This window comes from Cygnus atratus, chromosome 2, assembly GCF_013377495.2.
Source record: "Cygnus atratus isolate AKBS03 ecotype Queensland, Australia chromosome 2, CAtr_DNAZoo_HiC_assembly, whole genome shotgun sequence".
Lineage (NCBI taxonomy): Eukaryota > Metazoa > Chordata > Aves > Anseriformes > Anatidae > Cygnus > Cygnus atratus.
Genome location: NC_066363.1, coordinates 7,474,049 through 7,501,841, shown reverse-complemented (window position 1 = coordinate 7,501,841; position 27,793 = coordinate 7,474,049). Strand labels below are relative to the sequence as shown.

Sequence of the window (27,793 nt, the reverse complement as noted above, 5' to 3'; positions counted from 1 at the left end):
AAATATCAGCACAGAGGGAAAAAGCAGAGTTTCCTACCCTAAAAAAGTACAGTTTCCTACCATATTAAGATTGAAATCATGGGCACACAGTGTTTGGTCTTCTAACACAAGAACACGTACCAATATAGGGTAGTTCAGCCTTGGAATAAGCTGTCTGGAGGTCCTGAAAAATCCCCATTCAAAGATCCTTGAAACTTCACCAGTCCAGAGCAACCACACCTAACTTTGAAGCAAGCATTGCCCTGAGCAGAAGTCTTGACCAGAGATCTCCCTTTTCAGCTGGAGTTTTACATATAAATGATTCTACATATCAATGACATATAAATGAAAAGCTAACCTTGGGAGATAAGACAAAGGAGTATGTAAATCAGGACTACCACAGACATTCGTAAAGATGTTAACAGCTTTTATTTCACTGGTGCAAGGCCCGCGTGTCATCCACCACTCACCAACATCAAAACAAAACATCATCTTCTATAAAACAGTTTCAGAAAATTCAAAACAAAATAACAGTGGCTATAATAAACTTCATACAATACTGTAAATCACTTAGTTTGTGTCATTCAAATAAGAACAAATCGGTTTTTAGCACACATGGCTTTTTTTTCTCCCCAAAAATAAAACATACCAGCACAACTCCAGTACATGCCTCACACCCAGAAATGCGTAATATCACTCCATGACATTGACAGCAGTTTGTGCTTAGAACTAGTCATCAGTTCACCCTACCAATATAATAAAATACAAAATGATATGAAAAAACTACATTTACAAAGTACAGTCCCAATCCTGCAATCTAATCTGTTTGGGTAGGTACCTGCAACCATTCCAACTCCCCTGAAGGCAATGTGGTATTTAGTGCTCCGTTGCTAAAGATTTGATTGCAGAATCGGGGCAAGTGGAAAGGTTTAAATCTTTCCACAAGCAGTAAAACACTGCCTTATTCTTCTAGATTCCATTTCAGTAGCATTTGCACAACCTCCTAAACAGAGAATTACCTACTTTCAAATACCTCACGTTTAGGAAGAAAGAAGGATAGGCTTTGAAGTAGTCTGCAGAGAAATGGCTTTCACTGAAATGACTTGGGGCTGTGAGCTGTGCTGTAGTGCACGGTGGTGATCCAAATGCTTCCAAGAGATAACCACATCTTGTTTCAGTATTTACAGTACCTGCTGCCTTCCTCTGCTTTACACAAGTTTCTTCACGAGCGAGAAATCAGAGATCTTGTTTCCATTAGACGAGCATTATGACATGACTCCAAAAACAGGATTATGACGACAAATACTAGGGCCATACTCTTCATAGTCTTTCTTGGTGTGACATACTTGGAAAAACTCTGGCTATGAAAATATAAAACAAATCCTCTCAAAAACATAAGAACACATAAAGTATTAAAACAGAAATAATGATTTAAAATGTTTGCAGATTGCAGCTTTATGATCTGGTATTACACCTTCACAACAGAATAAAATTAGAAAATTTAAAATATGAAAGCAATCAATAAAAGTTTGTCTGAACAAAAGACTCCTTTAAATATAGCAATAAGAAATCCCACTTTGGAGACATGAATTGTTTCCATTTTCCTCCATTTGATTCTCTCTCAGTTTTAAGAACATTGCTTTGGATCCTATACTGCTAAGTCCTGCCTAATCCCAAGTGATATCTTCAAGAATAAATGGACTATATTACAGCTATCATATAAAAATTACTTCAGAATTATGTCATATCATGATATCCTTACTCAAGTAAAGCTCCCACTTGACCTGTACAAATTTTGCTGTGATGGAAGTTGCATGAGGATTCCAGATTGTGACATAGTTCATGCTGTCACCATTAGAAGGTTTAAAAGTTACTACTCAGATCAAATATAGCCAGGAGAAGACATGCAATAAAAAATTCAGAATAGTTTTTCTCAAAGACTTACTGTTGAAGCCAGCATGGAACCACCAAACCAAACCGCGTAACGCTGCATGTGATGTGTTATCACTTGAACTTCAACTGGCTTGGGCTAAGAGAAACAGTTCACATTTAGTCAGTTTATGTTTCCTGGCAAGACCCTTATAAACTGAAAATAACCCGAAATCTTCACCCATCCCCTAACATCGCAATCTCACACTTATTACTCAGTGTACCATACTCCCTGGGAGACCAAGTCAAGTAACTCTTCCTGATTAGCACACTGAAGGACACAACAGTTAAACCCCTCTTGCCTACTGCTAAGATCACTTATCTCCTAGAAAGATACTACCAGAAATGCCCTTACAGACTGCTCACAGTAACTTCAAAATTCCTACAAAGACATGTCATATATTGCAATGCTACCAACAGATTTAATAATACATACATACGCACAATTCACCTTATAGCACTGTTTTCACTGGTGAGGTGAAAATTTTGAACTTCATTTCTTCTATTACTCTCATAATCAACGCATTTGAAATTCCTACTTACTTTTATCCGACCACCGCTGAGTTCCTCACTAAGTCGCAATCTCGCATCCACTACTCTTTTCAAATCCCTCTGCAGTCGTCGTCCAAAGTCCCTGAACATCGTGGATCCTCCTGAGAGGACCACATTCTGTGCAGAAAATATAGACACACTCTTTAGATCCACCTTCAAGCAAGTTTCCCAAAAGGTATTAGGAAGCTGACATGCAACAAAGAACACCTTAAGCATTGCTCTTTTTCCATAGTAGGTCCACGGCCCCCTACGTTCTCTCCTTTTTTCTTTAAAGAAGAGTTTTGTGTAGAAGATGCTATCACAAAAGAGAAGGATTCCATTAAAATAGTGAGCTAGTACTCTGTAAGTGCAGAGCAGTAGAAAGAAGTTTCAGAGATGTTCACAGTAAGCAGTTTTAGCCCAGATGTCAAATAAGGCTCTAGCCTGACTATATTACTGTTAGTGTCTTTCCACAATCTGTAAAGTTATCTAGGACTCAATTTATTATTTTTTTAAGGAGTTAAACTCCTAAACACGGCAGCCAGCAAGTCCAACGATTCTTCAAAAATGCATCAGGCCTCCAAACCGGGCTGCAGTACTGAGAAAAATACAGTGCCTTCCCCTTTTCTGGTATTACTTCATTTTCAGAGCAGAACTGACAGCCTGATAGCGGGATTTGTGCTTGGATTCTAAAGACAGGTTCCAGAATGTCATATCCTTAGTTCTGCTGATAATGCTGCAAGGCCGTAGACTAATGCAGAAGTCATCTCAACGGTAAGGGGACTCAAAACAGGAACACTAGAACATAACACTGGTGGCAACAAGAATGCACTTCACTATCAAAAAATGAACTCTATAAGTGACAGAACAGCATGCGTGCCCTTGCATAGCGCTGCTACTGCAAACCAAATGCCAGCAAGTGCTTACTAAAATCACTTCTATGCCTGAGACACGCATTGACAAGGAGCTAGACTTACATCAAGAGTTCATTACACGCCGGGCAAAGGGTTACCTCTTGGTAATAGTTTTTGACGCTGCAGACCAAAGCTGTGCACATAATGAAAAAATATGGCCAGGAAACCTGCATACAGATCTGAAGAGTTGAAGACACGCATAATAAGCATTCACTTGCAGGCTGCAGAAGTAACTGCTTGGATTTTAAGCAACAGATTACAAGTCACAAACAAGATTATCCCTGTTAAGTGAGAAGAAAGCTGTTTGCTTATTTATGAAAAAAATAAAAGTCTGTGCACATCATAAAAACCATTACAGTAAGGAAAACTCATTTCTTCATGGCTTCAGATTATCTACAATATAAAAAACTATATAACAAAGCAGGAGTAGAGATACTTAAAAGAAAAGCACACTTCCCTATAGCACTACTGAAAGATTTCTCATAAGAGGAGGACAAAGGAGCCATAGATGTAAAACAGGAGCCAGAAACCACAGTTGGTCAGAAAATTAAGCAGGAGGGTAGATCCCCCTTTTCCCGCCATATTCAAGAACATCTCCTCCCCTGCATCAAAGTGGTCATGCACTCTATTTGAGAAAACTGCTAATGGGGGAAAAAAAAAAAAAAAAAAACTAACTTGAGTGATGAAATAGCAATTAAAAAGATGCCATCAGAAAATACTACCTGGAGATAATGAAGTTGGCAAAGAGAGTGAAAGCAATAATTCTGTTCAAAGCAAATTAAACTTTGAGTATACCGCATAAAGTAGACAATGCTACCACTAAAAATGGATTTCAGAATATACCTGAGAATAATTGTGTGAATACATCTGAGACCAACTTATGCAGCTACAGAGATAGTGGTAACACTGAAAGGATCTTTTATCATTCCAGGGCAAGAAGCTAAAAGGTCACAGCTTCCTCAGATTATAGCTATTTAAGTATTTCTACATGTCAAGGAGAAGGAGAAGAGGGTGTACTGGTTGAAAAAGGTGAGTCACCTCATTACCACATATCTGGGAAAGCCAGGCCATGCAGCATGTGTGATACACAAGGTGAAACCAACTGCCATCATAACATGATTATACACTGTTACAGTTCCGTTCCCTGCACTTCTTGTCAGCACTGGGCCAAATCTCCTACTGCTTTAGCAGAAGACTGCTCACATATGGGCTTCACCAAGTCATCACAGCTCAGCAGGTCAATCTTCTGGAAGGAGGGCAGACGACAGGTAGCGTTCATGACAGAAGCAGAATCCACACACGTTCCCCACCCCTTGAGCAAACACCACAATTCACAAAGGACACAGTGAAGGTAGCAAAAGACTGTAGGGAGAAAAAAGAAAAACAGCAAATACCTACTCTAGAGTAACTGAGCACAATACAAAGATTCCCGTATCTACTGGAATGAAAAACACTGTAAAAATGAAGTATGCTAAGTGTGGTATGTGGGTTTCCAGTCTGCCTGGGAATTCTCTAGCCTCTCAGAAAAAGACATCAAGAGTTAGGATTTGAGTATCTGTTTACAGCTGATTCATTTAAATGAGATTTCTTCTGATCCTACTGTACTTAAACACACTTCAGCTGGTTTAACAGTTCTACGCAGAGCACAGGTTTCACACAGCTGACACTGACTATCTTCCCATCTGATGGAAAAAAGCTCCAGCTGATTTTTTATTTTTACAGCTAACTGGCTGTAAGTTACATTGATTTGAAAGAATATACTTCCTTAGAAGAAAAGAATATATTTCCTTAGAAGAGAGGGTGGAAGACCTTCCATGCACTTGAATAAGGTAACCACAAGTAATAAAAGCAGCCCATTTCTAGGAGGAAACTTGCGGGTGAAACATCTAGAAGTTTTTGCAGAGCTCCACACTATCAAACACAGGGTACAGAAGTGGTTTCTGCCTGGTGCAGTGTAAAGATGCAACACAGTGTAAGAACACTCTCCGCTGGACACTTCAGACTTTGCAGCACCCTGCTGATAAGCATCTACTGCTTTCCTAATAAATACAAACTTCAGCAACACATACAGAGCTCCCCTCCTTCCAAATAATAGCCGAAAGATTTTTAGATGACACAACCACACCACCAGAGACATGTAACTAGAAGAATGTATGATTGTTAATAAAAATTATCATGGGTAAAAATGGGAAGATTCACAATCTGAAACCAAGTGTTCCACTAGCAAGTGAATTAAGTTTTGTTAATTTAGTTAAAACAGGGCAATATTTGCCAAGACTGTACAGAAAGCGTAAGAAGAAATACTATACATCTTGAGCAAGAAACATCGTCTCCACAACAAAGTAAATGTATTGTAAGAAACACTATTTCTGGAATGAGTTTTATTTTAATCATGAAGAAAAAAATATATGCTTCTTTAAAATTACGATTTTCAATGTCTGTTTACCAGTTTGAGTCCCTGCTGTTCTGCAGGAACACATCTGCACTCAGACACAAAAGCAACCACGATTCAGCTCCTGTCAGACCAGCTAGCACAAGAAATGTTATGGAGCTAATAACAGAGGGGATAAGCATATAAAGGGTTTTTTCTCAGTGCTCCTGTGCTACTAACAGTGTTAATCACTTGGGGCTTCCATTTTAAGTAGTAGGAACACCCTTCCCTTCCTCATGACCTACCATCAGTGCTTATACGACGCAGATCTAAAAGCCTGGCAATGCCTCCGGCCTTAACTCCCCCACAGCAACTCCCCCCTCTGCATTAGTGATTAACAGCAAACATCATTTTGCTAAAGCACAGATCAGCAGAATTCAGTTGTACCCTACCTAGTCTTCTGCAGGAGGACACCTACAGCTGCAGAGGGGAAAGGTAAGGACAGAGTTGATAAGGCAAACAAGCTGGAAACCATCACAGCCAGTATTTCTGCCTGCAGCTCACACACCACACAGCGGTCTGACAGCGCCATCTACACACCAAGCAGCGTATGGGAAGCTGCTCTCACACAAAGTGTGTAAAAGTAACTCAAGTTAGAGGTGAAATGAGAGATATTTACCCCTGATTAGCCTCCCTAACTCCGGATCTCTCCAGGTTTTGACAATGGGTCATTACAAGCTGGGTATTGCATGGTTTAACCTTCTGAAAGATTGCCAACAAAACAAGCGTACGCCAAATCTCAATTGCAGCAGCAGGCTCAAATTGACAATTTCCTCCATTAGTTGCACACCCAACCAAAAGTCATCTCTAGGGAAAAGAACTAGCATCCTTAAAGTTCTGTCCCACCTCCATTTCCACTGAAAACCTGGATGATCCACCCACAACGAAAGCCCACATTCTCCAACATGCTACAGCTCCTTTCTCATGCATTGATTCCTGTTCGAAAAGCTAGCTTAAAAAGTCTGAGGCCAAGGACACCAGAACTCAATCCACCCTGAATTGAATCCCGAGTATTTAAACTTACTTGGCTAGAACCTTCCAGAGATATTTCTGAAACCAGGTGAATGCTCTGTCAGACATCATTTTTATCTTAAAGTCTTTCATCCATACATTTGTGCCAAAACCACAGCAAAAAATGAAGAAAATCATGGGGATGACCAATGACCTTACACTTGCATCCTTCCTACTGGCAGAAGGCACGGACCTCAGACCTGTCAATAACTGTTCTCATCACCCGTTTCTGTCAAAACTCTGGAAGTATCTGGGGAGAGACTCTGGATGGGGAAAAAGGAAGATGAAATAGAGTACGAAATAAAAGTGACAGTTTTCTTTACTACGTGGGTGGTGAGACACTGGCACAGGTTGCTCAAAGAAGTTGTGGATGCCCCATCCCTGGCAGTGCCCAGGGCCAGGTTGGATGCGGCTTTGAGTGGGTGGAAGGTGACCCTGCCCATGGCCAAGGGGGTAGGATTAGATGATCTTTAAGGTCCCTTCCAACCCAAACCATCCTATGATTCTTTGAATATAAAACAATGTTTCCAAGCAAACACATTAAGATGGTGTAATCACAGGAATTAAAAAAAAAAGTGCGTCACTAGTAACCATTATACAATTTAAAAGAATGAACGTGCTTCATTTGCACAATGTGTGAAAGAATGCTTCCATGTGCTATTTATTGAACAGCTACAGGAATTGGCCAAACAACAGCCTTGTAAAGGTCCTGCTGCTCCAAACCTCGACATAAGGTGAGATAACTGGCCTCTTAAGAGAGATGTTGGTAAGATCAGGAAACAGGGATACTGGCAATAAAACCTGAGCGAAACATGATAGGACATCAAAAGATGGGTTGCAAATAATTCTTCAAAGGCTACATACCACATGTAATTTCTGAGAAGGCACTTGCAGATAATTTCTGCATGAACACTGATGAAGCATCCAAATACATTTGGTGGAAGCCCAGCACCACAGCACAGGGCCTTAGCTGGCCACCAAGCAGCACTGTGGGCAACTGGAATTGACAAACCACACAAATTAAGAGAAAATATGAATAGATTTCTGCACCTACAGTTTTAACAGATGAGAATAGAGATGTTCTTCCCTTTGCAACGACCTTGCTTAAACAAGATGGTAAGTATTAGTAACTACTGACACTGATTTACATTCAATAGACAATTGTGTAACATTGTTTTAATTACGGAAGTATAATGAAAAACAGAAAGTGGCAAAAAAAACATCCCAACTTTCTCTTGGCTTGTCAGTAATTATTTGCCTGATGGTTATGGTGCAGAAAGAGTAACTAACCTCAACCTTTGAATACCACTTTCCAGAAGTCACTACTAATCCCTAGCCTAGCAAGCAAAGAAGTTTCTCTACGGAAACTTTGGTCTTGCAGGAGAAAAGCACAGACCCTAAAGACAGACAGGCATTAAGCACTTCCTAAAACTTTCTGCAGCATACCTAAGCCTGAAGCTACTGAACTACTACAAAAGTCACTTTCCATCTGAGCTTGGTAAGTAGCTGAACTTCCTCTTTTAACCTGCTCCAGATTTGCTCTGAATCAGTATGTCTTATTCTAGATAGGGTAACGCTCATTCTAACAAGAGACAAAAACTACTGCCTTCTACATGAGAAAGCAAACCTCTCCACACTCTCACTTTAGGCTGTTATTTCCAGAAGAGCACTGCTGCTGCTGCACAAGCAGAAAGCAACTAGGAAGCATAGGGTCTGCTGCCAATACAGCAAGAGAGCTTGCCACAGGCTATGCCTGTCAATACCTTCCTTTCCATTTCTTAAGGAAGCAGTGACTGAAAGAACTCTCTGGACTACACCCCTAGACAAGTTTAAGCAGGCTTAATCGTTGTCTCCTAAAAGAATTTAGGTCTTCATGTACTTTAACAATGGGTTCAACACCTGGCTAAAACTGCAGACAGTGAACATAGGCATGTTAAGATTATGAAAAAATCTATATATAAAACTATGCAAAGGGAAGACCATGAGGTAACCCTTAAAATGGGCAAAATCCAAAAACCTTTATGCACAAGAATTTATATTGCAAATGTCAGATACAAATAGAGTTCCTTGGGGACAATACTTACCTACATATCAAGCCACTATTATTATAGGTAATCCTTCTTTCAAAAATAAAAGCAGCAAATACCAAGTACTCCTCATTCAGAAGCGGCACCCTATTTGTCTTTATTTCTATTCAAAGTTCACATTTGTCATATTGGGGGAAATTGTAGCTATGCATACCATATATAAATGCCTCATGATGATGACGTTGATCTTTAGCTATCAAATTAAAGTTAATCTTATAACAGAAAGATCATACCTTATATAACGGACGCCGGACATCAATGGGACAGTTCTGTATAACTTCATCGACTACATCCGAAATGGATTCCATAAAATCAGGATTAGCAAACTAGAATCAAACAGAACAGACATTGTATTTTTCCTTCCAAGAAGAACGACAAAGCAAAAAGGCAGAAGTGAGACTGTAGAGCAATTTTGCAATAGCACTTTTAAGGGAGATAGGGGAAATAAAAGCCAATATTACTCCTGTTCACCAAGTATTCTACATTGTATCAAACCCACTTCTACACCGAAAAAGGAATTCTTATTTCTCTTGTAGAGAAATTCAGATTCTCTTCCTTGGTCATAAATTCACTGTTCAAAATCTGTGCACTAGGAGCCTACTACTGCATGTGACATGAGTTTGAGTTCTCCTGCAATATTAAATAGGCTGTTACTGTGCAGTGAAGTCATGTCTTTCCTTTTAATAGAAATCAGACACATCAGTGTGCAAATCAGAATGTTCTGCGCAAAAGATTTCAACCCTACTAAGACACACGTTAAATTCCCACAAAGAAATCTGAGACTTTTTTGTCTGAGGCTTTTTTGGAGGGGGAGAGGGAGGGGCTGGTGGTTTTTTTTTGTTGTTGTTGCTGTTGTATTTTTTTTTTTCCCCTCCCCAAGCACAGAAAAGTCTCCTATACTCTAGGACAATACAAACATTCTAGGTTCTGGGTGGAAGCCCCATCAATACAAATACCAGTACAGTGCTAACATAATTTCTGCATTTATAAATACTAGAAAGTCAGAGTTGCTAATGCTAGCGAATAATCTTGGACTACTGGCCACTTTCCATTTGTTAATTTAACACATGCTTTAAAAACAAAAAAAAAGGTTGTAGCCTAGGTTTTGCCCTTTCAGAGATAAATTTTTGAGTAATTTGAATTACTGAGAAATAGATACTTTTTTAGGATATATTATTATATAATTTTAAGACTCTCCCAAAGGTGCAGAAACTATTTGGGATTTATATTCTAAGCGAGATGAAGTATCTAACTGGATGAATAACAAAAAGCCAAAACATAAAGTATACATTGAACTGAAAGCGAAATTAGCAAATGAAATTGGCTTGGAGATCAAGAGCCATAAGAATGATGTGAAAAATCCCCAAGAAGTCAAGCTAATTTCCACTGTAAGAATTAATCATGCAAGAAGTTAGAACATTAAGATACAAATTAAAAGAGAATAATGAAAGAAATGGTGTTGCTTCACATGGAGAGTTCTCAACTGAATGAACTACAGCCAGAAATCTTCTCCTGACCTCTCCAGTAAGTATACTGATAAAAGAGCAGGGCAGAAGGGACATGTAGAAATTAGAGTTATGGTATCCAAAGCAGAGCATAACATGCTCCCAGAAAGGGGACCAGAGAACCGATTTGTGAAATTACATCTCATAGCGAATACCATATGGCTAGAGAATGACAAGTAAAATACTTAAGTACTTATTTTAAAAGTAGAGAAATAATCTGAATTACTACAAACCCCAAAGCCTAACTTCAGGAGAATTACAAAACTTTTTCTGAAATCTTTTAAGACAGAGATAAACTGAAAATAGGATTAAGATGACAAGATGGCTTTACCAAAGGTAGCTTTACCAAGCTAACGTGATACCCTCTGAAGTGAGGGGTTAATGAAGTCCAGCGAGAAATTCTTTTTGGATGCAGTACGTATCATCTACTGTGTTTTTCTTGTCTAGAAAGTCAGTTCAATTTTCTTTTCAATACAGAGCCAAGAAACTATTAAGAAACGAAGAAAATGGAAATTAGTCCTTTATCCTACTCCTAACAGTCTTTGTAGGACTATGGAAAGAGAGACTATTAAAACAACGTCTGAAATGTGATTCTGTAAGAATCACATGGGCAAACAGCAGGGAGGAGAAACCCTTTAGCCTAAAGGTTTAATGGTAACATAAGACTAGATGCCTATAAATTGACCGCAAACAGATTAAGGCTGGAATTTAGACAAAGGGTGAGAGAATGAGATTTTCAAATGCCCTTACAATACGAAGAGGGTAGACAAGAAGAAACTTCAGTGTTAATATGGACTTGATTAAATTTTTAATAGTTTTACAGACTGCAATAAGCTGAATAGAGAGGACATACTCTGCCGTGCTGTAACATATTAAAAATCGATTCTATCTTCTCCCAGGATATCACAACATCCTGAAGTTCTCTCATACTGAACTACCAAAAACCAGACAGACTAGGTACTGTAAATGTTTCCCAAAATTGTACGTGTTGCTTATTACCACACCGACAGATTTCAGTGGACTTCCTCAGGGAGAAATTTAGCATATATGCTTTATAAACTGACTAAGTATCAACAGAAAGGACAAAAAAGTCAGTGTCCAAGACTTAAAATATTATCAGTGGAATGCTACAATGCAGAGCAGTGCCCAAAAGGACTGGCAACATAACCAAATACACAGCATAAAAGCATACTAGTTTAAACCTGTGCTTAAAGAAAGAATAAAAATACTACATATAATCTGAGAATTCAAAAAACTTCCTTCTCAATTTTAGATTGCCTTTAAAGAAACGAAATACGAGGGTTTAAATGTAACATGGGACAAGAAAATAATTACCCACTGTGCTCATGTTTTTCTGTGCTTATGTTACCTGAGACTGTACAAGGCTTCAAGGCTTGAGTTAGCAGACTTACTGATTCCTCACTTCCACGTGATGGCGCACTCGCATCAAAAATCATTGTAACTCCCTCCCCCCAACACTTTATTTACACAATAAAGTGACTGTAACTTAATACTATTAGTACCTACTCTTACCTCAGGATGAAAGAAAATTTCAGGCCCAAGGAACCTTTCATAACCTACATCTATAACAAACTTGTTTTTGTTGATTGCGTTGATGCCAGTATACTGTTTGATCCATTTTCGTGGATCTCCATCGTATTTAGCAAATTCTTTCACTATGTCAGGACAAATGTAACAGTATTTTTCCTGTTAAGAAATACCATGCATTAAAATTTGACAAAATAATATTCCATTATTGAATTACAGTGTATCGCAAACAGAAAAACAAAAATATGCAACTGTTCTTACAGATAGGGCTGTTCAACAGACGTTTGTACACAAATGAATGCTGAAGCCTCAACCATCCAAGACAACACACATTCAATAAAATTCCACACCAACTCATCTAGATTAGTCTGTCTCAAAATGAAAATGCCACAAGCACTAGGTGTGAGACAACAGGGAAATTCAATGGCAAGCTTCCGTGGCAAGATCAGACCCATACAATCAGCCTACTGGCATATTTATTAAACTAAAAAGCAAATTTTAAACAAATCTCAAGCTTAAAATGCTAATTTAATCTGCAGAACATACTCAACTCTACCAAAGAGTCTAGCATGAAGATTTCCTTCTTCTCCTTCCTCTGCACTTGATTGGACAAACCAGCAGAAGCTTGTGTAATTACAACACAGTGCCTGTATTTGCGTTTTTAAGTGAGCCACCGGCAACTTGTTAAAGCCAAAAAATTAGTTCAAGGAATTTTATTTATATATTTATTATGAGATAAAGAAGGGTGTACCTTTATGGCTTTTGCTGTCTCCAGAGATTGTTCAGGAGGAATTCCTACTTCCCTCTCCCTTAGGAGCTGCTGAATAAAGTAAGTGATATCTCTACCTGCAATAGGAATATGTTTGATGCAACTTCCAATTACATAGCCTTCTGCCTATGTGGGAGGAGAGGGAGAAAAACAACAACAGAAAAAAATACGTTTAGGCATACTCATACAACGTGGAATACCAACAATTAACAGCAAAACTATCACTCATTTCTATAATACTTTATTTTGATTTTTAATCAAAAAGTAAAATCTTGAAACTTTAAAATGACTATAAGAAGGTACAAGCAACCCCGTGCGAGGTGGACATTTTTATTTAAAAAAACTTGATTACAACATATAAACAGATACTAACTAGATAACAGACACTGAAACACACAAGTGGTAGACAAAAAACACCTTGCACACATTACAACCCAAATTCTGATCGGATTATTTTTTTCAGGCATAACCTGAAAAGATAACATAATATGAATAGGCTGCTCATGTCCTGTGTCAGAGTGAAGAACAAATAGGAAAAAGTATAAATCTATTAAAATGATCAGAAAAAAAAAAAATCAAATGAAGAAATACCTAACAGTAAGTAGAATGAAAACGAGAAATCTATTTGTTGATTTTTTTCCCAGGATGTATTGACTGAGAACACTGGTATTGCTGAGCCGACACTATTTCTTATCTTGCCTTTTACATACATTTCTTCAGAACTTCATATGTTTAATATGTTTTGTTGTGTTTTTTTTCCTAATATTTCCCAGTTGAAGACAGTAGTGACATAACCAGATTACTACCAAAATGCAAGAAATTAACAGGACTCAAATTTGCATTTCTAAAATAACTGATCATTCAAGCATACTATATGCTTCAGAAATACACTGTCATCAATAGAGCAGACGTTAGTAATGCACAGATAATTGGGTATTTTTAACATCCTAACAGAATTAAGCCATCTGAAATCGACCACATATATATGAACATGCATTTGTACAAGCTTGCAGTTGCTTCCATAGAATCAGAGTTCGCTAATTTCCAAAATACAAAAAAAAAAAACCAAAGCACATGAAAACCAGATACCAGGTATATAACACAAAGTGCAGGACATCAAAAAAAAGTTTGGATGTCTCACAAGAAGCATGCTAGGCATGCAGGAGATTTGACCCAGTGATATGCATTAATACTGAACAGAACTGAGGCATCACAGTAATGCAAGACAAGGAGTTACATAGAAATATTCTTCAAAAGATGGCCTAACGATTCCTTACTGTGGTCTTCATGCAGCCTGGACAGCTAAAATAATCCCATAAATAATAAATAAAGCCACATAATAAAATACAAATTTTGCCAGACCTCCATATGGAGGAAAAAAGTCCCAAACAACCAAGCAACTCTAAAATTTTTTAAAAAAAGTTTACTTTGACAGTTCTTATTTTAAACTATAGAAAATAAATTGTATGCTTGTCCAAACGACCAATATTTTCAAAATGCACCCTGCTACATACCACAGGAATCACATGGGTCACTCCATCACCGCTGTCAATGACGATTCCAGTCAAAGTACGTTCTCCAACTTGTCGTGATGTCCAAGAAGCAGCTAAGGCCAACACTGCCTATATGAGAAACAGTACACATTTAGAGGCAAGCAGAATGTGCTCATTTACAATCTCAGAAGGTAATGTTTCAAGCATTATAGACATGCGCATATGGAAGACTATACATACTGCAGCTATACTGTACTTTAGAAGTATATATTCACTTTGTTCACCTGAACAGCAATGTAAAGTCCTGGTATGTTAAATGATTCAAACATGATTTCTGCAAGATACTCTCTGTTTTCAGGTGTATTCAGTGGAGGTTCTGTCTGAAAAAAAAAAAAAAAGGAAAAGATTGAAAAAGCTCCTCAGTAGTGTCCTAACAGTTAATGTAATGACTAGCTCAGTATGCTAATAAACTTTTAAAATTCTTAATGAACTCAAAAGTCTCAAATAATCTCCAAAGCTAAAAATACAGAATTCATACAACCTGGGGAGAGCAGCAAGGAGGTTATCTTCCACAACAGATGATTTAAATTAAGTTTTCAAAGGAAAGTAACAATCATGTTACAAGAAATGTTGTTTTGTACCATACTGTCTCACTGCGGCTAGATAGAGTGGCATGATTTCAACACCCAAATGTTCACAAAGAATAGGAGAGTAATGTGTTAGAGTAGCACAGCTGATTTCAGAAGGACTACTCAGAGGAAAAAACACAGTACTCAATGCTTAAACAAAGGGGAAAAGTTTAATCATATATACTATGCGCAGACAATCTTTGAAGATTCCTTATGTCCCAGATATTCCTACCTGGAAAAGGATGGAATGCTAGAAATATTTTGCAGGATTCCACATAAGCAAAGATTTCTTCTTACACACAACCATATAGCGTAAGCAATCACATCCATACCACAGTTTTTTTACAAATACACTTTCACTCAATCTGTGCAAACTACTAAATGTTTAAAAATCAACAAGTTTAAAGCCACTAGCACCATTCATTCAGCTAGTCTCGAAACGGCATTGGATCTTGAGAATGCAAAATAGAACTTTGTTGCTGCACTGCTCAATTTTTAGATCTATAGTGTATGCAGCATAACCCAGATCAAGGAGCACAACGTGACGGAAGTCAGGCTTCAGAGGAAGACCTCCATGTTCATGAAGTGCACTGAGCAACTGTGGGCTGAGACACTGCCACACTTGCTTGGTGCTACAAAATAAGACATGCTGGGGAAATGGGATGGCTGCATGTGGCCTACACTCACTTTTAGCCAGGCGGTGAGAGATACCATAGAGTTAGCAGGAGGTGGAATTTTTGTTAAACTACTCTAACATAAGATCCCTAGGGAAGCAGTCGAGTCTCCACCCCTGAAGGTATTTAAGAGATGTGTGGACATGGCACTAAAGAACATGGTTTAGGGATGGACCTCAGTAGGCCAGGCTGAAGGTTGGACTTGGTGATCTTGAAGGCCTTTTCCAACATAGATGATTCCATGATTCTGAGTCATGTCCAAACTAGAACCAACAAAGAGCTCCTTTAAATGAAACGAAACTGAAAAATCTGGAGATAAACTAGGCATAAGGGCAAATGAATATAAAGAATCATTTTTAAAAAGTCTATTGCAAACTACTTGTTAAAAACTAGTATCCTAATTTGATCTTTAAGAGAAATTTTCATACATTTGTGCTTTACCACTAACATATGGTGCTCTACTAAGCAAGAATATCCTCTACTACGTTGTAAAGTCAGCCAATAATTTCAAATAAAAATCAGTTTAAATAAAGCAATTAAAGCCTTTCAAAAACAAAATCCAACCTTCAGTAGCCTACATCACAAAATGAACAGAATTTGGTTCTGATGCACTTTCACAGATTTTTTCCAGTTGATGAAGAAATGTAAGACATACGGATAAAAATCCTCTAACAGAGCTTGGAATTGGAATACTGGAAGCTTGTGCTTGGAATATTATTTACTTTTCCTGTTACAAACATATTCTTGGAAAAATGTTGTTTTCCTTCCAAAAATGTTTTCTTTCCCCAGTCTCAATAACTCACCATTAAAAAATAGTGATCTTCAGGTTCAGCTCGTAGGTATTTAAAAATGACCTGCTCCATGAATCTCTCCATGAGGTCCCAGTCTTCAACAATACCATGTCGTATAGGCCACTGAAGCAAGAAAACATGTCAACCTTCTAGACCATATGAGAATAAACAAAACCAAAAATAGCAACACTGGAAGCCCACAAATCCTTACGTGTTCTGCAAGAATGAAAACATCTCATCTCATGGTCACATTATCAAATCCTCTATTTTCACTTTAATTTAGAGTTAACTACTTCCAAGTTATCTGTACCCTCAGGTAATTCCAATTGCAATTTTATGTAGCAGGACTGCAAGCCAGACTGTGTTTAATCCCACTATTGTTTTGTAGCAGCACTGTATTTCAATTTCTTTTTGTATCAATTCTATCATATAGAAAGTTGAAAATTATACTCATATTCAATACGTCTGCCAATCTATAAAAAGAAATAAAGACCATACAGGCAATACATTTTTCAACATATATTCTGATATGTTTACATTTTGTTCAATGTTAAGAACACAGATGACATTTAAGTAATACAGTAGGATGTATAAAATATGATTTTTTCCACATAATTCATAAGCTGTTAACATCTTGTAAGTACAAGAAGTCCTCTAGTAGGATATGGAAAATATGATTCACACAGAAGCCACACTGAAGACAGCCTTCCACAAAGCAATTGTGACATTCCCTGAAGCAAAAGTATCCAACACGTTCCCCAATTCATACACCACATTAAAAGGAGTCACTTTTAGCAAGAATTTAAATATTCAGTGTTTATGACTATTTTAACAGCGAACCATTTTGAAAACTGAGCTGCACTGTACAGTGGATATTTACAAAAGTCATCAAGCACCAATCACACAGGGCAGCACTAGTAAAACAGACATTTAAAAGAGGTAAGGCCAACAAGCCTTATGCAGTTGTTGAAATGCCACAAAAATATTTTACAAGAAAGCCAATGTGTTTGTTAAATAGCTATCAAGAAGTTCTAGGACAACACATAGTAATATAAAAGTGAAAATTTGAGAAACCTTCTGAAAAAAATACTGAATATTTTCTTACCTTTGTAGCATAGGTAGGTTTATCTATGGCTTCATCTCCTATGAAAAAGTCCAGATCATCAACACCTTTCATTACCCTCCTCTGAGCCTGGTCACCTACTTTGGCTGATTCTCGGATTGCAATACCTTAAAATAAAATCAAAACAAATTGAAGCAAAATTAAAATAGCTAAAAATAAAATTGATATGCATATTTTAATTAAGATTTCTTTACCAGGAATAAAAATTGGAATATAGAAAGTTGCCAGAAAGCAGAAATTATATCTACTAACAAACCAATAAAGCAGAATTCATTCTCAGCGCACTCTCAGGTAGGATTTTGGTCATCTCTCTCGTTAAAGTAAATGATAACTCAGAAAAAATCTCGAAAAATGCATTTTGTTATGGCCTACAACAGTCACTAAACTTGCACAAGTACAACACTCCACCAAAAAATACTCTTTAAGTCAGCAAGTGACGTGATTTTCTCAGTTTCTACTCTGAGAATTAAGAAAAAGAGCACAGGAGAAGAAAAGCTATGTACTTCACAAATAAGTATTGGAGTCATTATCCCCATCGGTGAGAACAAGGAAGCAGGGAGGGGAGAAATCAATTCGCAGTGCTACAAAGAAATCTTTGGAGACTCTCATGTGTCCCATTATCAGCCTGCAACTATCACTAAAATTATTAGATGGCTGCTATAGGCACGAAGATGAGACAGCAAAAAAAAAAATCTGGGGCAAGCTATAAATAAAAATGGAATGAAGTACTGTAAAACACTGCTTATTTAATCACACAGAGTAGAAAACACACAGTAGACAGGCATCATCCACAAACACACCGAACTGTACCAGGACCAAAAATTACCGACAAGCAAACAATTCCTTCAGAAACACATTCAAGCCTCCACACATTATCTCAGTTTTATGTAACAGTATTTAAAACAAATTCATGGGAAACACCTGCTATCCCACATCTTTAACATAAGACATTTAAATTTTTACAAAAAAATTACATTAGAAATTTTTACGTTAGATTTTTTTTAAAACAATACTTACAACGGTTAGACTATAACCAGTAGTCTAGAAGACTCTTTGGCCGCCTGATTACCCTTTTTTATTTTTTTTAATCTTTATACCTTCTACTGTGAGTATTCAAAAGGCAGGCTAGACGCTTTAGTAACGAGTTAACTGATGAAGTTCACAGAAAGTAAAGACGGTGTTTAGTGTAATTGGAGATTAACTGTGAGACAGTAAGTGCCATTAGGGAACTAAATACGTAGTCAGTGCTACCATCTATACAAATATATAACATTTGAGAGGAACTTTTAAGACTACAATTAAAATCAAGAACACTGAAAATGTGTAACATTTTAATTTAAACAATTTTAACATAGAAAACAAATTACAATAGTAATTCTGATCAATAAAACAAATGGGTAACAACATTTGGTTTATATTTACCCACTAAAAATGACCATTATCTAGTCTTTTTTTGACTATTGAACTCTCTGAAGCCCCAGACAAACGTAAATAAGGCAGACGCCACCTGCACTTCAGTACTTAATTTGAAGGGAAGCCTTCCCCAGATTATCCAGGCAGTAACCATGGTGTCAGGTAGACAGGAGGTGAGTTGCATTCTGTCTACTCAAGAGTCCTGGCAGAAACAGAATGGAGATAAAAAGGAAATAGGACTGGAGGTCTCTTCATGTTTGTCATAGCAACCAAGAGCTCATTTAATGAGCAACAGCCATAGCTAACTGCAAACAACAAGTTCTGTTTAGCTACACTCCAGCCAACGATGCTAACATGGTGAATATCACTTCCCAGATGGACAAGAGACTACGAAGGCCACGCTGGGAGTTGGAAAGCAAGCCATTTACTCACCAAAGTGCTCAGTAATAAGCAGTGTGCCTTGAGTACTGGAGGGACAAAAATAAAAAGCTACTCACATGATGGAATAATGAACTGAGGTTCTGTATTCCCTGCATAGCCAAGTTTGGTGTACCTGGGAAAAGAATGATCAAAAGGTCATTAGATACACAAGCAAAAATTCACAACATCTCTTAGACTGAAGGCCAAACATGCACATACCACGTCTGTATTTTCTACGTTATGCTTTGAGGTGTAAACCTGCTGCAGAGAAAACTCAGAAGGCGTAAATATTCTAGGTGCTATTTTTTAGACACTTTCAGCTTTTCCAGAGATTTCGGAAGTGGATTTTCAGAACCATGAAATCTGTGCGCTCAGCTCTTACTTTCTCCATCCTGTTCATCAGCTATGACAAAATTTGGGCAGGCCACATTGTGATTAAAGGAAGATGGAGATCTTACCTTTCAGAAAGCTAATATAAGTGAAGTAGTCGTGAGACATGGCATATTTAATACTGTCAAACACAGAAGAGGGGGAAAGTGTGCCTTAAGTACAAACCACAGTTCAGAACTTCAGTTTCCAACCCAGTACAATTTCTTTTCATGCCTTGCACAAACCACTCACTCTGCCACAGGTATGGTGTGGTAATATATACATACTACACAGAAGCAAGCAGGCATTCATAAAACACAGCAGATGGTATGAAGCAGTGTCTGTCTGTCTCATTATACATATAATAAATACTTATCAACTAAAGTATAAAGAAGAAAATAAAAAGAAACAAGTAACTTGAGAAGGAAAAAAAAAAGAAAAGGAATTTTGACACAAAACCCAAGATCTCTGCATGACATTACTGGCTACAGGCTGGCTCAGGCTTTTAGCAATTAGAAATAATTAACATCCCAGACTATGAAAAATAGCTCTAATCCCTAAAATAAACAAATACATTCAGAAGCAGTTTCAGAAAAACAAAAATTATTCCAGAGACTGAACTTTTCCTCCAGTATTGTCATTAGACTGATACAAAGTACAACAGCAGCAAGATGCGAGGGAATGAGCATTACTCACATCCAGTTTTGCCCTGAAAACCTAAAGCCACAAAAATCTTAAATAAGACCAATCACAAAATCACAACCTAGGTCCTAAAGTGAATTTAGGATCTTCACCTACAGCCTGCTCTCAATATTTGCAAACTACATCCCTAAAACTGAGGGTTGTTTTTTCATTAACAGATTAAAAAGTTCTCTTCATGGAGTATTCAGCATAAAAACACTCATTAAGAGTCAGTTTGCTTAGATAAAGAAATTAAATCAAAACTGAATTGGCAATGACCTTGGAATTTAAATATTATATTTTCAACATCTCTTCAAAGCTGTAGCTTCAATAGACTTCAAGTAATCTTAAAAAAAAAAAAAAAAGCCATTTTCCCCAAGGCTAAAAAGACAAGGACTGTGTTCTGGGGGCAAGGGTTTGTTGTATTTTTAATCATCATTAGACTGAAAGCATATGCCTGTATAATCCAGAATGTTTATGCATACTTTCTATGGCTCTCAAAAGATATAATCAGGGCATTAAATTAGACTGATTTGTAAAGAAGGCCATTACTAGCAAGAATTCTTCTTCTGATAATTACTGCTTCGTTTCTGCACATTTTAGAAGGAAGGCCACCTTGGGAATACTGTTGAAACGTACCCAACAACAAAGCAGGCGTTACACTGCGATTTAAGATGCATTACAGGATACTTACTCTTCATTTGTCTCTCTGAAAGGGGTTTGGCTTGCATGCCCATAATGGCATCCAAGAAAACCATTTTTGGCTTCAGAAGGCCTACGTCTAAGCCTTAGAAATGGCAATCACGCAGAAGCCTCATGAAATCATGAAAATATCAGTCATACCTCAGCCCTCCAAGCCCCACTGACACAAAATAAGTCGCTATATACATATATACACATATGTATAAGTATATAAATATGTATATAAACTTTTTAATACTATTTGTATGTGTGTGCATGTGTGTAAATTAAAATTAAAAGGTTCCTGCAATACAACCCAAATTTATTTCTTAAGCTAAACAGTGGCCCAAAGGGGAGTTCAGGTTGCCATCTTTTCCCTTTCCAAACACTTGCCAAGCTCATCAAGTCAATCACGGTATTAAAAAGAAAACACCCTCAAAGAGCCAATCTGGGGCAGCAGCCTCTAAAAACATTACCTTATAACCCAAATAGGGATCAGATCCCACTAGAAGAATTACTTCAGCAGTTACCGACAGGCCATAGCTCAGTATTTTGTCACTAGCTGAATTTTCTCTGCTCCAGAAAAATCTCCCTGATATTTTTCAGTATCAGTGAAAAGAGTTCCCTTGGAAGAACGTACCTCACAGAAGACATCATCCGGAAAGGTTTCTTTTGCATGCCATTAATCCATGAAGGATTAATATCAGAGCTATATAAATAACTGTATTTTCAGTTTCGTGTTGAAGGAAGTGGAAAAAAAATCATGTTCAAAAACAAACCAAAAAAAAGAATCTATTTAGGACCAAACAAGACACAGAGACTTCCCAGTGTCTGTGGCATATTTCAGGTGTTTTGACAAAACCACATGAAAGGGAAACTCAAAGTACTCTCAAAGCCACTGAGGAAGAAAAACGATGCAAACAACGCTCCCCTTTCTTACCCAGCCCACTCGCTCTGAGCATCGCAGACGTGGCCCCAGACTTTCCTCCTGCCCAGCAGGACCTGAGCACGTCCCACCTCCCAGAGCAGAACCCAAGAGTCCATTAAAGCGTTGGGTGACCCACTTTCAGGACCTCCTACAGACCTTGTTCCCTTTTATACGAAACACTTGAATATTCATTGACCTGAAAGGCTCTGGACTTAAACAGTTGGGGAGATTACCTGCTCTCCAGTCCCTTCTCCAATGAATATTTAAGCATCTGAAACATGGTTTTCTTTCTCCTGAGCAACAGCCTAGCAGACTAATGGTAATGCGACATCTCATGATCTGTAAATTACACAGACAGCTTTAGGGAATGCGTATGTCAATTTAATTTCATTAAAAGTAGCAGATTTATCGCTAGTGAGATAGGAACCTGCTGGAAACTCTACAAAACGCAGCATATTGGAGACTTCATTAAAGATTAGGAGAAATGTGATCCAATAGATGAAAGCTAAATTATGAAAGGGGATATGAAGGAAATACTCAGTTTTTAAAAAGTCACCTGAAAATTATGTATTGTTGAAACAGTTTCTAAAAATTAAAAAAGAAATGGGTTTTAATATATACTATTTTCCCAGGTGATCAGTTAGTACACAAATCAGTTTGACTAGCTTCGGCATGAGGAACGGTAAGTCTAGCCCCTGCCTCTCCTGAGGTCCTTTTGAGATACTAAAAGAAATCCAAAGAAAAATGAAATGTACAGGAAGATGACTGCAAAGATGTAGAAATAGACCAAACCTGTAAAAGATATACGGACCCCTCAGCCACTTTAAAGAGGGATATATTTGGGAAATTTCTTACTAAAGCATAAAAACAACATGATTTAGGCATGTAAGACCACAAACTCAAACAGTTGCCTTATCCATCTCAAAACAGAAGACAATGTTTCTCTGGACAGCTACGCAGAAGAGCAAGGCCCAGCTATGAACATTTTCAAATTTCCTTCGTTTCTATTGTTTTAAAGGTTGGAACCAAAAAGCAGTGTGTTACATCCATAAACAAGCTCTGAAGAGAGAAAAAATAATGAAGAATATCAAAAAGGCTAAAGAAAGTCCCGTAAAGAAACAAAAAAAATAATAGCTTCTGTAATGGGAAAACTTCAGATGATGCTAAAACTTAGCAGTTTTTACTTCCAGAACACCTGTCACGACATCCTGCCATAAGCAGATTGTATTTTCATTATTACAAATACGCCTGAGAAACCTGCAGTGCAAGGTCCTCATCAAGATGTGGAAAAGCACTTCTGAAATGAAAAAGGACACGACAAAGGAAGGAGAACAAATAAAGAAGGAATGCAAAATAGGAAATATCAAACCCCAATCTCTTATGTCTGTACGATTTACAAAGAAGCACCACCAACCACTACAGTAATAAACTACAGATCAGAGCTATAGCTTTGAGAGAGTCTAGCAGGACTGGGGCCTGTGATTCAGACCTTTACAGGGCTGAAACCTGTGATTAGAAACAACAGCTAATTAACCCATGCTCCTTAGACCCAGAGCAGCAATTAGAAAAATGGCTGTTTGCAAGTCTCACGTGTAAAGGGTAGAGGTAATACTTGCATAGAGCAACCCATTTCTCACCAGAAACATATAATAGGGGGGGTGAAAAATGTAGCTGGAACATTGGAAGATGTTATCTCTAATAGCCCAGCAGCAACACACACACAAAAAAATAAAAATTAATAAACAAATACACAACACACCCCCAATTTTTAGACAAGTTCAGCTCACTCCACCCAGAAATCAAGCAGTTACCTCTAAGCTGATCGGTAATGCGCTGCCAAAATAAGTTTTCCTTACTAAAATAAAAATGAAATGACTTGAGTAAAATAAACCCAAAATAGAAGTATTCCTCAGTGTCTGCAAATACACACAATGAAGAGAAGTATTTTGAGCCACCTCTGTTTTGCACACCCACCTACCATCATGCTGACGTCCCACCACTAAATGCCAGTTGTTAAAACCAGTCATGAAGTTTAAAGCTACTTAAAACAGCAACATCAGAAAGGCCTGGGAGTCCTAACCAACTAAAAATAGCATGCCCTTCTCCACAAAAAGAGTGATAGCAACACGTAACCTGACCGCCAGAAAAACCTCACGCAAAGAAAATGAAGACGTAGCGCATCAAAATTGGACAAGTCATTTGCAAATACTAATGGAAAAGAGCAATCATATCCAATAAATTGTTACTGCGCTCTGCAAACATTTGTCATAAATGGTTCTCTTTTCATTCATAAAGAAAAAGTCATCTGCCTAATACAGGAATGTTAACCTGTTGCTATGACAGTAAGTTTCTCACCAGAACCCTGTACCTATTTCCTATACACCCATTGCTGCTTTTTTGAGGAACTCCAGCATTGTGCAGGACCGAGGCCTATCGCTGCTAAAAACAGTAAATTCACCCAGGCTTCTTGTGCACAAAACAACAACAGAAAGAGTCTTTTCACAAACTTCTTAAATCCACTTACACGAAAAGAACAGGGACTAGTCCCCAGACAAAGCACCTCATTCAGTACCAGACACAGAAGTAGAAAAGTGTATTTTATATACGTAACGTTCCACAGCGCGTCTGCATATACCTTTTCATTTCCGCTATGCTCTTCCAAATGTTTCATCTGAAAGCCTTTTCATGAATAATTTGAATGAATTGTTTGAAGCTTGTAGCCCAAAGTAGATTCATTCTAACAATAAGAAGGTTTTCAACCCACACAGAGGAAAATTCCAGAGACTGTATCAGTGAGTCAAGCTACTTTTGTTCAGAATATTTCTTCTTGTGCTGGAAGATTATTTATTTCAGATTTAGTAACCTCATTGCTCTTCAACATGTAGGTGGTGTGCAGCAAAGCCAAGCAAAAGTCACATCAGAAGAGACACCACGTTGTCTCATGAATTTAGACTGTTTAGAGGCATGGAAATTAAAAGTCCACTTGGGGGATATCTGAACCCTTTCTGAAACAAACTGATATACAAGCACACACACGTCCAACAACTTTTGCCATGCAAGCACTAAATAGATTTCAGAAACTCCACTTCAATTATTATTTTTCTGCAGGCACGCAGTAAGCTATTTTCTGTCCTTATTTATTTTGTACAACTCTTGGTCAGCGATATCTACTGCTAGTGAAAGAACGGAATCACTTCACAAACTTAGAGCAAAGGAGGTCTCCTGAAAGACACAGATGTATTTTGTGCATTTTCTGGATTCTGTAGTTTATACTGTAGCTTTTGTAAAGGATTCACTTAGAGTTCCCCTCGCTTTCCAGGAAATCTCTTCAGAACTGCGAATCGATACTCCTGTAACACCAACAGCTCTGTGCAGAACAGATACTTAAAGCATCTTCAGAAAATAAACAGATTGAACCTGGGGAACTACCAAGGAGTAGCTAATGCACACACAGAATCAGCTGCAAGATGAAACCCATTCTTATTCTACTCCCAAAGTTTTCAGCTACGGACTCCAGTATTCTCCACTGAGAAGACCGAACTGATTTCTTCTAATACAAGGTGTAAACAGAGACAGGACAAGAGACTTCTTAAAATTTTGTCACAGTTTAATAAAGACATACTTCAAAATACAAAACCCTTTTTCAGAAGAAGGTAAGGTGACACCACGTCAATGTAATGTGCTTCCCCTGGTTATCTCTTTTTTTTTTTTTTCTTAATATGATAGCTCAGTTTTGGAAATCTTAAAGGTAAATTCCAAGCATTACATAAATTAAAATAGTGCAGCAAGCTCCCTGCAGAAGGAAGGTCTATTACCGTAATAAATTAAGGCAATCAGTGACCCTGAGCCACAGCCTGACAGGTGAAGTTATTGGCTGAACAGTTACTCATGGACCGGTGTCTCCTCTCCTCCCGAAAGCTCTCCGTAACTGTTGGGCCAAAGGAAAGAGATTAGCAAGAGCACATTACATATCCAGTACCTTCTTCATTACTGCTCCCTCTGACACTTCCCACTCCCAAGGCACAACCTACTTGATGATGACTGGTCTTCTCTAGCCACAGACAGGTAGGTAAGACCTGTTCCTCTGGGAAGAGAAATGCCTCCTCAGCACAGCTTCTGCAATTTACATTCACTTGAGTCCTTGGAGCACTGAGAATTACAAAACTCATGGCTTGGCTAAATGTAGAGTACATCTGACGTTGACTTGACAAGGGTTAAGAAGGGATGATCTAACACCAAGAAACACCACTAATATGATACAGGTGGCTTTCCTCTCTCCGCTGGCTGAGGGCAATACCCCAAAAGGCTCGAGGAAATGTACACTCCTAGAGGTACGATCAGATACAACCCATCAACACCACCGTGGTCCGGCCGCTGAATGCAAGGGAGATGCCACAGTGCAGCAAGTACACCTCACCTGGCCCACAGTCACCTCTGGTGTGCAACTCCCAAGCAAGACAAGCACAGGGCTTCTCTCAGCATGCAGCCACTCGAAACACCACCTGTGTTTTTAGCATTTTAGCCCTATGATCGTTTAAAGTCAGTGAACGCGAATGAAAATTGGACTCATGGGGAGAAACGGGCACAGGGAGACAGAGCATCCCCGGGGGCGACACGGCCTGCCCTGCTGCGGCTGCCAGAGGGGAGGAAGGTCAGGAGGAGAGAGAAGAGGAGGAAGATGAGAAGGAGGAAGAAGAGGATGAAGAGGGCACCCGGCGGGGGGAAGCAGCGGCCTGCCCAGCAGCAAAGGGGCCCGCAGCGGATAGAGGGGACCGGGACACACAGCATGAGCCCGGCTGGTGACAAAGGAAAGCCAGACCCGGAGAGGGAAAAGGACGCCCCGCCGCGCCCCCCCGGCACAGACACCCCCCCCCTCCCACATACCCACACAGCGACCGGCAGCACCAATCCCCCCCCCCCCAGCTCCCCGCACTCACCCGGTGCCTCCGTCTATCACACAGGGAGGCAGGTAGCTCGCCATGCTAGGGAGCCGGCAACGCGGGTCCTACACCACCACCACCACCACCACCACCACCACCACCCGGGCCGCCGCCGGCTCCCCCCGGGCCGGCCCGGCTCGGCCTCACTGCATGGGCGGCGGAGCGGCGGCCAGCACCATGCAGCCGCCCGGCAGCGCCGCCCCCGGACCGCATGCGCCGCCCGCCGCCACCACACGGCGCGGCCCCCGCCCGCCTCCACCGCTCGCGGGCGGCCATCTTAGGTGAGGGCGGAGGGGCTGCTGGAGGGGCAGCCTGGTGCCCCCGTGGGGTCAGTCCCGGAGCTTCGTCGCGTTGTTACAGGCTCCAGAGAGGGGTCGAGGAGCTTGTCGTGGGCTATGCATGTCAGCAGGGCTGTGGTTTTCTTTCAGGGCTTGATGCCGTGGTGATTTCTGAGGGGTGTTGTGCTTATCTCCCAGCTTTCTGAGGGGCGTCCCTTCACCTCAGCAAGTACACGCTGACTGAGTTCATCAGATTAAAAAGCTTCTTTCAAACATGTCCACAAAGTGGGGGAATGAAGGAAGGAAGAGAAAGAAAGGGTTCGCCACCCCTCAGCAAGCATCACAGATGCTGCTGCCCTTCCAAGCAAGACTTGCCTCGTGGTTAACGTTTCAGTGATGGTGGGGTTTGCCCCCGGAAAAACACCGCCATTTAACCAGTGAGTTGTAAAAACGCAAAGCTGGGTTTCTCTGGGTGCAGGTGGCTGTGGAACAGCCCGCAAATCCTCTCTGTTGGCCATAAGCAGGCCCAGAAGGCAGTAAACTCAGACACAGGTCTCAACGATGCTTGAAAAAAAATAGGCTGCAACAAACATCACCTGCAAAGTTGTTGACACCCTATTTACATATATGATAATGCCTTCTCATACATGACTCAGCCATGGTCATACT

The 27,793-nt window shown here is 39.2% G+C and overlaps 1 protein-coding gene across 2 annotated transcripts; it reads right to left on the bottom strand.

Annotated features, from left to right (window-relative positions):
* Positions 1–389: 389 nt before the first annotated feature.
* On the bottom strand, positions 390–27,055 carry ACTR3B (actin related protein 3B). 2 transcript variants are annotated; one of them, XM_035554448.2, is made up of 12 exons: positions 26,844–27,055; positions 19,325–19,380; positions 17,397–17,521; positions 16,304–16,414; positions 14,482–14,577; positions 14,219–14,326; positions 12,687–12,830; positions 11,921–12,094; positions 9,116–9,208; positions 2,452–2,577; positions 1,925–2,008; positions 390–1,340 (listed from the first exon to the last, which is right to left on the bottom strand). In XM_035554448.2, exons 1-12 carry the CDS (start codon positions 26,885–26,887, stop codon positions 1,245–1,247), a joined length of 1,257 nt encoding a protein of 418 aa, XP_035410341.1. In that variant the 5' UTR covers positions 26,888–27,055; the 3' UTR covers positions 390–1,244. The 2 variants fall into 2 exon arrangements, with proteins under 2 accessions (XP_035410341.1, XP_035410342.1); XM_035554449.2 differs by lacking the exon at positions 26,844–27,055 and adding an exon at positions 25,722–25,813.
* Between the last annotated feature and the right edge of the window lie 738 nt (positions 27,056–27,793).

Excerpts from the sequence above, each read along its gene's own strand:
- ACTR3B (XM_035554448.2), bottom strand. The coding sequence starts at position 26,887 with ATGGCGAGCTACCTGCCTCCCTGTGTGATAGACGGAGGCACCGG. Across the intron at positions 16,415-17,396 it reads AACCTACCTATGCTACAAAG|TGGCCTATACGACATGGTAT; the intron begins GTAAGAAAATAT and ends TTCTTGCTTCAG. Across the intron at positions 2,009-2,451 it reads TCAGCGGTGGTCGGATAAAA|CCCAAGCCAGTTGAAGTTCA; the intron begins GTAAGTAGGAAT and ends TGTTTCTCTTAG.